The 14,712-nt window shown below is 45.7% G+C and overlaps 1 protein-coding gene across 2 annotated transcripts in view; it reads right to left on the bottom strand.

Annotated features, from left to right (window-relative positions):
* Positions 1-14,712, bottom strand: part of ZDHHC14 (zinc finger DHHC-type containing 14) — a 305,082-nt gene that overhangs the window by 82,248 nt on the left and 208,122 nt on the right. For both annotated transcript variants that reach the window (XM_025383739.1, XM_025383740.1), the window contains exon 3: positions 1,905-2,063. In XM_025383739.1, coding sequence (XP_025239524.1) covers positions 1,905-2,063 — 159 coding nt within the window. The remainder of the gene's footprint in view (positions 1-1,904; positions 2,064-14,712) is intronic.

The raw sequence follows: 14,712 nt of genomic DNA on the forward strand, positions 1-14,712 counted from the left end.
ACCTTTAGTTTTGTAGACAACAACACCCTACCTACCAAAATACACACTAGAATAAGGCATTAGACCTCCAGGAGAAGGCATGCAGAATGACAGAAGAGTTTATGTGCACAGGTGTAAGACACACACTGTCCCATCATGTCACAGGCCTGGAGGTCAAAATTACAACCCAAGAAAGGGTGCTGAGAACTCCTACAGGTAGACGGTTCCCCCAAAGACATTTAAGATGCTGTGCTCCTTCAGCTTAATTTGTCCCCAAGGTAAGTGTGGAACGGACACTGGGGCTGGTGTCACCAGGAAGGGTACTGGTGCTCAAACAAAGGTTGTCGAGTGTCCTTGTAGAATCCCTGGTGTGCCCCCACATGGAGAACTAGGTGTAGTTCTGGTCATTGCATCTATAGAAGGTCAAGACATTGTTCAGAGAAAGCCAATCAAAACTATCAAGGGAGGAGGAGTAACAAGAGCACGAGCAGCTAACAGTTACAGAGTGTTTGCTACATGCCAGGCACTTTCCACCTGTTCATTCATTTATTCTCTCCACCATCCCATGTGGCAGGCAGTTAACCCCACTACCGAGAAGAGGAAACTGAGGCACACAGCGTTTCAGTGCCTTGCCTGTCACGCAGCTGGTATTTGAACCCAGGCTGTGCAGTGCCAGATCCCATGCTCTTAACTATCAGCTACTTCCTACATGGGAGAAACAGAACACATTCCACACTGTTCTGTTGGGGAGGCAAGGCTGAAATTAGTTTATCTACATTAAGAAAACCAAGATGAGGCCTGATAGCGAAAACATGAGCTTTGTGCCGAACTGTAGATTATTAAAGTTAGGGTAAAGTTAATTTAAGACAAATAAACGGAAGACTGCTTTGCACAGCAGGACGTACATTATAAAATCTTATTTTTCTCAAGAAGAATTGAGACTACAAATTCTAAGACTCCCGAAGAGTGTTGGCAATCAATGCTGCGTTACTAAGGGAAGTTAGGTTTGTTCTGAGGGGCACTCCTATCCTTTCAGTTATAAAGTAACAGGGTTTCCATCGCTTATTCTCCCAGGAATACTCCTGGTCACTTCCGCTAGAGGCAGGCTACGAGTCTTCCCCACTGTGGCAAAGCTTTTGTCCTCTACTCCCTTCCTGTCACTTGGGTGTTCTGCCATCTCCTTGCCAACCTCATCTCTAGGCAGCTCCAGCCAGAGAGAGAGAAGAGGGTCTGTGGGTGTGGGGAGCAGCTCTCAGTCCGCAGTGACAAGAGGCGCTTGCCAAATAATCCCAGGGGCTGGGCCCGGGTCACTTGTAGAAGGCCAGCGCTGGGCCGGTGGTAGGGCCCAGCCTTACAGCTGCAGATCTCTGAGCTCTCAGTCCCCTCTGCCTATTTCCCTAGCCTGTCCTGGCGGAAGTTGGGAGGCAGAGAGGGGAGGCCTTGGTGCTCTCCGGGAAGAATACAGATCCTAACTCCAGCCCCTGGGGGAGAAGGCTCCCGGACCCTGCCTCTTTTCCTGTCCCCAGAAGGACTGGGGATTGAATGCCCCCAGCCCTTCTGAGGAGTCGGGACACACGACTGCACAAGGCTGCCTCCCGTAGGTGTGTGGCCAGCCCTGCGGCAATCAGGGGCCTGGGGGCGACATGACTTTATTTCAAGTGCCTGCTGACCTGGCAGCCTTGGGAGACAGAGGACCCCGTTCTGGTGCCTGTGCTGGGGGAGGCGTAGCCAAGGGCGGTGCAGGGTGTAAAGAGATTAAAAAAGAGATTTGGTGACTCTAGGCCCGGTGAACTCAATCAGTGGCAAGATGCAAATGCGCCGAAATATTAACCATTACTGAGTGTTCCGTGGCGCGGGGCTGGAGAGGCGCAGAGCCCACCCGGATGATCTGGGCTCCTGCCAGACTCCGCCCAGGCACTACTCACCTACGCAGTTATCACAAAGGCTGCAATGGGAGGCGCGAGGGGGCCGGAAAATCTTGCAGGTGAAACAGTATTTAAGTTTCACGGTCTGGCCATTGATGATGACTTCTTTGGTTCTGGGAGGCGGGCGGTACCCCCCTGAACTGGTGCCGTTTGCGATATCTGTGGAGAAAAGAAGAGAAAGAGCGCACACCCTTCAGAGCCTCCCTCGGCCTCGGCAGGACCCGTCTGCCTGGAGTGTGAGCTCCAGGGCAGCAGGCACAGTGGCTGGCACGGCCCCGGTGCCCACACTTTACTCAGGCTGGGGCTCTGGGACTCGTCCTCCACTGGGACCCAAGCCTCTTTCATTGCACACGTGCAGGGGCCACATGACTGAGCTCTGGCCAATGGAGCAGAGCACACATGGCCCCGCCCAGCCAGGCCCTTCCCATGGAGCCCCACCCCTTTTTCTCTTCTCCCTCCCCTCCCTGCAGGCGGCAGGAGAGGCCCCGGGCCACCTTGGGAGCCACAGCTGAGGAGTAGCCTGACTGCACAAAGGAGGGCCACCCTGACCTCTTCCCACCTGCACAGGTCTATGAGCACCAAACGCCTGCCTTAAACCTGGGAAGGCTAGGGTGTTACTTGTTAGTGCTGCTAGCCTTGCCCTCATTAACACACCACCCTAATTCCCTCTCCTGGAATGCCGGACTCCAAATCCAGCTCCAGGGTCCTTTCACTTTGCCCACTGGCTTCCTCAAAAATGCCAAGTATAGAATGGGAGGGGGAGAATGCAGATTGTAAAAAATACATTTTTAAAAAATCATTAAATATGTATTTTGAAAATTATTTCTACATTTTATCATCTCAATAGCACCTTTAATTTTTAGAACCAGTTCTAAAAATGTCAATGAAAATACAAACATGTAGAATTTTTAAATTTCGATTTTATCTTATAGTCTCTGATTTCACATTAAGATCATATGGGAGCTTTTAAAACTCCCCTAAGGTGTGAACCCTGTCCCAGATTCATTAAATCAGAATGACCCCGGTTATTCTCATGTGGGCAAGGGTTGAGAACCCCTTTCTCTGGGAAGACAAAACTTCCAGTTTTATTTCGCCTCACAGTCCTATTAGCCTTGTCCTATTAGTCCTATTTCCTCACAGTCCTATTAGCCTTGTCAAGAAAGTTAGGGTAGCTGGCTGTGCAGTCAAGAACAGGAGCACAGGGTGGATGGAGCAGAGCAAGAACTTCCATGAGGGCTTCAGCTGAGACTCTCTGGCTGACACACACAAGCCAGACCTAAGGGACTGGATCAGTCCTGGGGAGCGTCAGGGCTGGTAACGTTAAAGATAACTGTTCATTTTAACTCTCACCCTCTTAAAGCACATACTATCAGAGATGGTTGCAAGATACTTTTGGTTAATTTCCAAAGTGGTAGGAATCAGTCCCATCACCCACTCAGGCCCCTCACACCACACCAACTCATCCTGGGCAATAATCATTGAGCAGAACTGCTGAGATCCTGGTCCTGCCCGCAGAGATTCTTTCATTGGTGTGGGGCATTGTATGAGTCTGTTCTCATGCTGCTATTAAAGACATACCTGAGACTGGATAATTTATAAAGGAAAGAGGTTTAGTTGACTCACAGTTCCGTTGGGCTGGGGAGGTATCAGGAAGTGTATAATCAAGACAGAAAGGGGAGCAAACAGGTCCTTCACATGACAGCAGGGAGGAGAGGTGCCAAGCAAAGGGGGAAAAGCCTCTTATAAAAGAATCAGATCTCGTGAGATCACTATCACAAGAACAGCATGGGGGTAATTGCCTCCATGATTCAATTACCTCCCACTGGGTCCCTCCCATGACATGTAGAGATTATGGAAACCACAACTCAGGATGAGATTTGGGTGGGGACACAGCCAAACCATTTAAGATCTTCCTCTTTTCCTTCCTTCCTCTTTTCCTTCCTCCATGATTGTAAGTTTCCTGAGGCCTCCCCAGCCATGCTTCCTGTGCAGCCTGTGGAACTGTGAGCCGATAAAACCTCTTTTCTTTATAAATTATCCAGCCTCAGGTAGTTCTTTATAGCAGAGTGAAAATGGAGTAATACAGATGGGAATCTGCAGTCAAAGATGAGAAGCCCTGCTCCAAGAGTGATCCACCAGCATCCGTATCATCTGACAGCCTAGCAGAGAAGCAGATTCTTGGCTTGTCCCAACTGAATGGGGATCTGCATTTCACTGAGATTCTCCATGATTGAAACTTTCAGGTTTGAGAACCCCACTATGGGGTGCCAGTAAATACTCCCCAGTTCACATATTCCTATGTGCCTCTTTATTATGTACTCAAATACACTCACTTGCATGATAAAGAGCTAAACTTAGAGAACAAGCTTAGTCAGGTGAGGGGCCACATCACAGAACACACCCACACCCAAGTATTTTCACACAGAGTACTTGGTGATTTAGAACAGCTCAGTGTATCTGGAGAGCTATGCCGTTCTGCCCCCAAGCAGGGCTGCTCTCACTCACTGACAGTACCCATGACTCAACATGTCATGATTTAAGGGCTCCAAAAGGTATGCCCCTCCCTGCAGTCTTCTTTAAAAATATATATATATATATCTTTAATTTTTAGAAATAGTGTCACTCTGTCACCCTGGCTGGAGTGCAGTGGTGCTATCATAGCTCACTTGACCTCCCAGGCTCAGGTGGTCCTCCCACCTCAGCCTTCTAAGCTGCTGGGACGACAGGTATTCACCACCATGCCTGGCTAATTTTTAAATTTTTAAAATTATTTATTTATTTGAGAGACAGAGTCTTACTCTGTCACCCAGGCTGGAGTGCAGTGGTGTGATCTTGGCTCACTGCAACCTCTGCCTCCCAGGTTCAAGCCATTCTCCTACCTCAGCTTCCCAAGTAGCCGGGACTACAGGTGTGCACCACCACACCCAGCTAATTTTTGTATTTTTTTTTAGTAGAGATGGTGTTTCACTGTATGTTGGCCAGGCTGGTCTCAAACTCCTGACCTCAGGTGATCCGCCTGCCTTGGCCTCCCAAAGTGCTGGGATTACCGTCACTGTGCCCAGCCTAATTTTTAAATTTTTTTGTACAGACAGGGTCTTACTATGTTGCCCAGGCTGGTCTTGAGCAACCGACTTCAAGCAAGTGTTCCTCCCACCTTGGCCTCCCAAAGTGGTTACAGGCACGAGCCACTGTGCCCAGCCTCGATCTTCTTTAAATGGCTGTCAGAGGTCTGGAAATCTGCCATAGCCCTTTAGCCTAAGGCTTTGGTGTTTGTGAAAGTACAATCCCAGAGTTAAGGAGAGTGCTTTGAACTGCTGCTGGCCATGAATTATTCATGGAAAAATTAAAGTTCCAGGTTGGAGGGAGAGCAGGCAGTGTGGAGGGCAGGGCGCGGCTACGGCAGGAGGATGAAGCAGGTCTTCTACTTCTCTCTTCCTGAGGCCCAAACCTTCTGCTTAGAATAATTGAACAGCTGTGGAGCCAGTCCAAGGACTCTGGGTGGCCTTGCCCTGCCAAGCAGGATACCCTCTTTTGGCAGATGCCCCATCTGCCTGGCACCCCAGGTGGCTGCCCCATCAAATGGCACTAACGTCACAGGCATCTGGAGAGGCGCTGAGCTCCAAAAGCGGGGGCCTTAAGAAGAGGGAGGCCTTGCAACTGATTCTGTAATAAGGAGAGAACAAAGAGATGGCACGGCTGTGTGCTTCCCCTGAGCACTGGATAGAAATCACTGGTTTTGAACCCATCAAAGATAAGGTCAGCTCTCTCTGCCAGCTGGGTGCCACTGAGGCCTAGATTAATAATAATCCTTATGTCAGCTGTGAAATCTATTGCCTCTATATACTCCTGCAAACACGGGTAGAAAAACTAGACCTGATACCTTTTTAAAAAATACGAATTCAATCAAACATGTGTGTTCATTTCATCAGAAAAGTTTAGAAACTGAATCGTGAAGGTGATTATTTTAAAATGCAGGAATGACAAATTTTTCAACACTACAATTATTTAAATAGCCTAGTTCTGAGTAGCAATGACTTGAAAAAGCGAGTATTTGCTGGCACTCCTGAAGATAAACTCTATTGATCTTTAGTTCCAAAGTGCATTTTTTAAAAGACTGAACCTCTGTTACAAAGAGGTGAAATGCTGAAAGCTAGAATTCAAAAGACATAGTAAACTGAAGCTTAAGAATTAAACCCAAACCCAAAACCCTTTGACTAAATATTTGGAGAGCTCTTTATGTAAAAGAAATGGAAGAATCAGAAGACCTGGATTCAGGGCCCAGCTATGCCACAAAAAAAGTCAACCAATATTTATGAAGGATTTACTATAAGCCAGTGCTGCACCAGGGGTTGCGGAGGGCCGCTGGGGTCCTGGGAGGGCTCTGCTGGGTTGTCTGATGAGCACAGCAAGTCTCGAGCCTGTCTTGCCACCCATTCTGATCTGATCTGTTCTCCTGGCCCTTAGAGTCAGCTTTCTAAATGCAAGTCCCACCAAGAAACTCAGGCCCTCCCATGCAGCACACAATCCGTGAACCTTCTCTCTCCTTGCACGATCTTCCATGGAGCCTATGCTCAAAAGACAGTGGCCTCCTTGGGTTTCCCTGAGCGGGCAATGCTGTTTTCTACTTCCAGGCATTTGCATGTGATACTCTCTCTGCTCAGGATTCCCTCTCCTGCTGTCTGTGCAGATAATCCTATCCTTTCAGGGACAGTTCCAGCTTCTCTTGTGAAAACACTTTGCAAGCAGAGTTACTTGTTTCCTCCTTTGGGCTCTCACTGCGCCTGCCTTGTTTATTTATCCAGCCACCAGATCTGTATTGTGCTTCTACTGTGGGCCAGCCCTGGGTTCTGAGCTGGGGACACAGCAGGAACTCAGATTTCTTCTCTGCTGGTGGTGTTTACAGGCTGGAGGGAAGACCCAGTACCGATGATGTCAGAAGGATTTGTTTCCAGATCTTCCTGCTGCTCTAGGGCAGTGACCATGGCCTATCCACTTTCAAGTCCCCATCGTCCAGCAGAGGGTCTAGCACATAGGAGATGCCCAAGATGGAGGACTGCCATGCTCCTGCACCTCCACCCCGCCTGGGAATCACAGCCGCAGGCCCTCAAGTGCTGCAATGCTGTCCACCAGGCAGGCCACTCTTGTGCTTTCAGCCCCTCCCTTGCAGAGGACGCCTTTCCAAGGTGCTCTGTGGATCTGACTCTTTCAAAACGTGTCCACAAGCTGCTGCTGATCCAGAGCTAACCTCGCATGGCCAGGCGGCACCCCCTAAAACGGCCGGCTGAGGAGGGCAGCTGTGTACCTCAGGGAGCCCCTGTTCTTTCTTCCACACAATGCATCCGACAGCTGCCTAGGCCCATGGCTTTCAGGCACGCTTGCATCCAGGGCAGACGGGAACAAGGGGGCTGGAAACCCAGGGCTTCACATACCAATCTTAGCACAAAGGAACTTTTTCTTCCGTGTTCTAGCCTGAGGCCAGTGGCCAATCATGAAGTCTTTCTCTCATCTCTGGAGATCACAAACACCTGTGGCCTGTGTCATGTGGCACAAAGAGAGACGCAGAGGGAGGGTTCCTGCTCTACTCAACTTTTCTGGTTTTGGGTTTTTTTTTTTTTTTTTTTTGATTTTTGGTTTCCTTTGGTTGTTGGCAACAATTGTGCCTCTGCCTCTTTGGGCTGCTCTTTGTGGTTTAAATACAGCAATTGAGAAAATAATAATAGGCATTTGCAATAGCTAGTGGGTCAAACACTAGAATTTTTGGGGGAAAACCTCTAGCAGTTAGGCAAGTATATATGAGTCAGTATTTTTTTAAATTTATTTATTTATTTATTTATTTATTTATTTGAGATGGAGTTTTGCTCTTATCACCTAGGCTGGAGTGCAATGGCACAATCTTGGCTCACTGCAACCTCTGCCTCCTGGGTTCAAGCAATTCTCCTGCCTCAGCCTCCCGAGTAGCTGGGACTACAAGCTCCTGCCACCACACCCAGCTAATTTTTTTGTATTTTTAGTAGAGATGGGGTTTTGCCATGTTGGCCAGGCTGGTCTCGAACTCCTGAGCTTAGGTGATCCGCCCGCCTCGGCCTCCCAAAGTGCTGGGATTACAGCCATGAGCCACCGTGCCCGTCCCAAGTCAGTATTTTTCAAGGAAATTTTTATACACAAGCATTTTGAAAGAGTATGTAAAAGTTTGAAATGGTCTCTTCCTTCATATAGTTCCCCAACCCATTGGTGGACGTTGTTGGCATGGAGACAGAAATAATAACAGTACCTACATCTAGTGTTACCCTTGCAATCAGCCTGTGAGCAAAAATTAGGGGAGCTGGGGATGAAGAAATTGGGGCTGTGCAGTGTGTGGGCTCAGGGATGGGAAGCTGCCTGTTGATTAAGTTGTTTCACACAGAATTCCTGGGCTCACCGGAGGCCTTCTATCAGCTGTTTAACTTCTGCCTGTGACTTCAAGTAAGTCACCTTTTCTTCCTGAAGGAATAATAGAGCACTTCCATCCTGAAAGATCCATTTGTCTCCCATCAGATTTATTCCTGCCCCAAATTCAGGGATCAAATGTCTATGTGTTACCATATACAGTCACTGGACTCTGCTTTCTTACATTGCAAAAGGAAAAATCCCAAATTAGAAAAGATGTAGATTAAAGTTCTTTCCTGCCATTGCAGCTGCAGTGGTACTGCCCTAACTGCCCTCGGGCTGGGGAAGGGACGAAGGTCCTAGTCACTATGCTGGCACCTCCAGCACACCACAGCCACCATACGGAGAGGAGTCCAGTCTCTCTTCCCTGTGAGCCCTCCCGCCCCACTCCTCAACAAGTAGAGTCCCCAGCTCAGGCCAGCAGCGCAGCCTCCCTGCCCCCTGGCTGAACACTCCCAGTGTTCACTCCCATCCAGACCAGCAGCTTAGCAGTTCTCTGAGGTGCAGCTCCTAGAGGCAACCGAGAGCTCCTCGGCCACTGCCACTGCAAGGATGCTGCCTTGCTGCCCTTGGAGTGGGAAAGGAGCAAAGACCCTGAGTGCTTCAACCATACTGCCAGCAAGCTGCAGTTGCCCTAAGGAGAAGAGGCCAGGCTGTCTCCCCTGGGACCCACCCAGTCACCCTGCTCATCACCAGAAAGGGTCCCCTCCACTTAGGTCCACAGCACAGCTGCCCCAGCCCAGGCCAATCGCAATGATTGATTGTGGCTCTGCATCTCTTGCTGGGTGAAGCCCCATGACAGAAGTGAAAGGCCTTCTGCTACAACCACTGCTAAGGGCCCTTCCTCTGCTGCTTCCAAGCTGGGGACAGAATATGAAGCCTGAGCTTACCCCAGAGCTGCAGTGGGTAGCCCGGGAGTGCCAAGCTGAGATCCGCAGCCAGCACCTAAGTGGGAGAGGAGCCTACACCTCAGAACACTGAGAGGGCACACAGCTGCAAATGTGTGGAAATGCCGAGGAGCCGCGTGGCTGAGGGAGAGCCTACCTGCTGGCCATTACGCTTAAGTGCCATCGACTGTATCAAAGCCCAAAACTTCAACACCAAAAAAACAAAACAAAACAAAACAAAAAAACCCCACAAAAAACCGAAAACAACAACAACAACAAAAACAACAACAAAAAAACAACACTTTGCTAATATACTCCCCATGTGAAACCAAGGACAATAATTGACTATAAATAAAGACCTTGTACAAAGCCTTGGTCCTCTGGAAACATCCAGAAAAGTCTACTGACTGTACTCAACTTACACCACAGTTAAAGGACCACCAGCCCACACAGATGAGAAAGAGCCAGCCCAAGAACTCTGGCAACTCAAAGAGCCAGAGTGTCTTCTTTCCAAACAATTGCACTAGTTCCCCAGCAAGAGTTCTTAACCAGGCTGAAATGACTGAAAGACAGAAGTAGAATTCAGAGTATGGATAGCAACAAAGATTACTGAGATCTAGGAGAAAGTTGAAATCCAATCCAAGGGATCTAGGAATTGCAATAAAATGATACAGAAGCTGACAGATGAAAGAGTCGTAAAAAAGGACCAAACTGATCTGAAAAAGATGAAAAACATACTATAAGAATTTCATAATGAAATCACAAGTATTAACAGCAGAACATACCAAGCTGAGGAAGGAATCTCACAGCTTTAAGACTGGCTCTGAAATAACTCAGTCAGACAAAAATAAAGAAAAAAGAATGAATAAAACCTTTGAGAAATATGGACTTACGTGAAGAGACCAAATCAACAACTCTTTGGTGTCCCTGAAAGAGACAGGGAAAAAGCAAGCAACTTGGAAAACTATTTCAGGATATCATACATGTAAACTTCCCCAACCTTGCTAGAGAGGCTGACATTAAAATTCAGGAAATGAAGAGAACTCCTGCAAAATAATACACAAGAAGAATATCCCGAAGACACATAATCATCAGATTCTCCAAGATGAAAATGAGAGAAACAATGTTAAAAACTGTAGAGAGAAGAGGCAGTTCACCTACAAAGGGAACCCTATCAGATTAACAGCAGATCTTTCAGCAGAAACCCTAAAAGCCAGAAGAGATTGGGCTATGTTCAGCATTCTTAAAGAAAAGAATTTCCAAACAAGAATTTCATATCCAGCCAAACTAAGCTTCATAAATCAGGGAGAAATAAGATCCTTTTCAAAGCAAATGTTGAGGAATTCCTTGCCACCAGACCTACATTAAAAGAGATCCTGAAAAGAGCACTAAATATGGAAAGGAAGGACTATTACCAGCCACTACAAAAACACACTTAAGTACACAGACCAGTGACTCTATAAAGCAACCACACAAACAAGCCTGCATAATAACCAGCTAACAATGTGATGACGAGATCAATACTAACTTTGAATGTAAATGGGAAATGCCCCAATTAAAAGGCACAGGGTGAGCTGGGCATGGTGGCTCACACCTGTAATCCCAGCACTTTGGGAGGCCCAGGTGGGCAGATCACTTGAGGCCAGGAGTTTGAGACCAGCCTGGCCAACATGGAGAAAGCCCAAATCTACTAAAAATACAAAAAATTAGCTGGGCATGGTGGTGTGTGCCTGTAGTTCCAGATACTCGGGAGGCTGAGGTGGGTGAATTGCTTGAACCTGGGAGCCAGAGGTTGCACCAAACTGAGATTGTGCCACTGCATTCCAGCCTGGGTGACAGCGCAAGACCCTGTTTAAAAAAAAAAAAAAAGATGGCACAGAGTGGTAACCTGGATAAAGAAGCAAGACCCAATGACCCAATGGTATGCTGTCTTCAAGGGACCCATCTCAAAAGCAGTGACACCCATAGGCTCAAAATGAAGGGATGGAGAAAAATCTACCAAGCAAATGGAAAACAGAATAAAAGCAGGGGTTACTATCCTAATTTCAGACAAAACAGACTTTAAACCAACAGAGATAAAAAAAAAGACAAAGAAGGGCATTACATAATGGCAAAGCATTCAATTCAACAAGAAGATCTAACTATCCTAAATATATATGCACCTAACACAGGAGCACCTAGATTTATAAAGCAAGCTGTTAGAGACCTACAAAGAGACTTAGACTCCCACACAATAATAGTGAGAGACCTCAACACCCCACTGACAGTATTAGATCATTGAGGCATAAAATTAACAAAGATATTCAGGACCTGAATCCAATACTGGACCAAATGGACCTAACACAAACATCTACAGAACTCTCTACCCCCAAACAAGAGAATATACATTCTTCTGATTGTCACATAGCACATACTCTTAAATTGACCACACAATCAGACATAAAACAATCCTCAGCAAATTAAAAAAAAAAAAATCATACCAACTATACTTTCAAGCCATAGCACAAGAAAAATAAAAATCAATACTTAAAAAAATTGCTGAAAATCATACAATTACATAGAAAATTAAACAGCCTGTTCCTGAATGACTTTAGGGTAAATAATGAAATCAAGGCAGAAATCAAGAAGTTCTTTGAAACTAATGAGAACAAAGATACAACATACCAGAATCTCTGGGACACAGCTAAGGTAGTGTTAAGATGGAAGTTTATAGCACTAAATGGCCACATGAAAAAGTAAGAAGGATCTCAAATTAACAACCTAACATCATAACTAGAGGAATTAGAGAAGCAAAGGAAAACCAATCCCAAAGCTACTAAAAGACAGAAATAACCAAAGTCAGTGCTGAACTGAAGGGAATTAAGAAACAAACAAAAAAACCTACAAAACATCAACAAATCCAGGAGTTGGTTCTTTGAAAAAAATAATAAGATAGACTGCTAGCTAGACTAATAAAAAAAAGGAGAGAAATCCAAATTAACACAATTAGAAATGGCAAAGGGGGCATTACCACTTACCCCCACAGAAATACAAAAAACCCCCAAAAAACCCAGAGAGTACTATGAACACCTCTATGCAGACAAACTAGAAAATCTAGAAGAAATTGATAAATTCCTGGACACATACAACCTCCCAAGACTGAACCAAGAAGAAACTGAATCCCTGAACAGATTAGTAATGAGTTCCAAAATTGAAGCAGTAATAAAAAGCTTACTAACCAAGAAAAGCCCAGGACCAGATGGATTCACAGCTGAATTCTACCAGATGTATAAAGAGCTGGTACCATTCCTACTGAAACTGTTCCAAAAAATTGAGGAGGAGGGACTCTTCCTCAACTCACTCTGAGGCCAGCATCATCCTGATACCAAAACCTGGCAAAGATGCAACAAAAAAAGAAAACCCCAGGCCAATATCCCAAATGAACGTAGAAGCAAAAATCCTCAAGAAAATACTAATAAACTGAATCTAGCAGCACATCAAAACATTAATCCACCAAGATCAAGTAGACTTTATCCTTGAGATGCAAGGTTGGTTCAACATACACAGATCAGTAAATGTGATTAATCACATAAACAGAACTAAAAAATTTCCTTAAAAACACATAATTATCTCAATAGATGCAGAAAAGGCTGTCAATAAAATTCAACATTTCTTCAAGTTAAAAACCCTCAATAAACTAGGCATTGAAGGAACATACTTCAAAATAACAAGAGCCATCTATGAGAAACCCACAGCTGACATCATACTGAATGGGCAAAAGCTGGAAGCATTCACCTTGAAAGCTGGCATAAGATAAGGATGCCCTCTCTTACCACTCCTATTCAACATAGTACTGGAAGTCCCGTCCAGAGCAGTCGGGGGAAGAAATAAAAGGCATTCAAAGAAGAACAGAGGAGGAAGTCAAACTCTCCCTGTTGGTGGATGACATTATTCCATATCTGGAAAACCCCAGAGTCTCTGCCCAAAAGCTCCTTGATCTGATAAACAACTTCAGCAAAGTTTCAGGATATAAAATTAATGTATGAAAATCACTAGCATTCCTGTACACCAACAACATCCAAATGAAGAGCCAAATCAGGAACACAATTCCATTCACAGTTGCCATAAAAAGAATAAAAAACCTAGGCATACAGGTAACCAGGAGGTGAAAGATTTCTACAATAAGAGTTACAAAACACTGCCAGAAATCAGAGATGACACATACAAATGGAAAAACATTCCATGCTTATGGGCAGAAAGAATCAATATCAGCCGGGCACGGTGGCTCATGCCTGTAATCCCAGCACTTTGGGAGGCCAAGGCAGGCAGATCACGAGGTCAGGAGATCGAGACCATCCTGGCTAACATGGTGAAACCCCCCTCTACTGAAAATACAAAAAATTAGCCAGGTGTGGTGGCGGGCGCCTGTAGTCCCAGTTACTCGGGAGGCTGAGGCAGGAGAATGGCGTGAACCTGGGAGGCAGAGCTTGCAGAGTGAGCCAAGATCACACCGCTGCACTCCAGCCTGGGCTACAGAGCGAGACTCTGTCTCAAAAAAAAAAAAAAAAAAAAAAAAAAAAAAAAAAATCAATATCATTAAAATGGCCATACTGCCAAAAGCAATTTACAGATTCAATGCTATTTCTATCAAAGTACCAATGACATTCTTCACAAAATTCAAAAAGACTATTTTAAAGTTCATATGGAACCAAAAAAGAGCCAGAATGGCTAAGGCAATCCTAAGCAAAAAGAACAAAGCTGGAAGCATCACATTAACTGACTTCAAACTATACTACAAGGCTATTGTAACCAAAACAGCATGTTTTACTCTGGTATAAAACAGACACATTGTTATTAGTCCATTCTCACACTGCTAGGAAGAAATAACCAAGACTGGGTAATTTATAAAGGAAAGAGGCTTAATTGACTCACAGTTCCACATGACTGGAGAAGCCTCAGGAAATTTACAATCATGGTGGAAGGCAAAGAGAAGCAAGCACCTTCTTCACAAGGGCGGCAGGACAGAGTGAGTGCAAGCAGGGGAAATGCCAGATGCTTATAAAACCATCAGATCTCGTGAGACTCACTCACTATCACAAGAACAGCATAGGGGAACCGCCCCCATGATTCAATCACCTCCACCTGGTCCTGCCCTTGACCCGTGGGGATTATGGCGATTGCAATTCACGATGAGATTTGGGTGAGGACACAAAACCTAACCATATCACACATAGACCAATGGAGCAGAATAGAGATCCCAGAAATAACGGTACACACCTACAACCATCTGATCATTGACAAACCTGACAAAAACAATGGGGGAAAGGATTCCCTATTCAATAAATAGTGCTAGGCTAACTGGCTAGTCACAGACAGAAGATCGAAACTGGGCCCCTTCCTTACACCACGTATAAAATCAATTTAAGATGGATTAAAGACTTAAATGTAAAATCTAAAACTATAAAAACTCTGGGAGATAACTTAGGAAATGCCATTCTGGACATAGGACCTGGCAA

This window comes from Theropithecus gelada, chromosome 4, assembly GCF_003255815.1.
Source record: "Theropithecus gelada isolate Dixy chromosome 4, Tgel_1.0, whole genome shotgun sequence".
NCBI classification, from domain to species: Eukaryota; Metazoa; Chordata; class Mammalia; order Primates; family Cercopithecidae; genus Theropithecus; species Theropithecus gelada.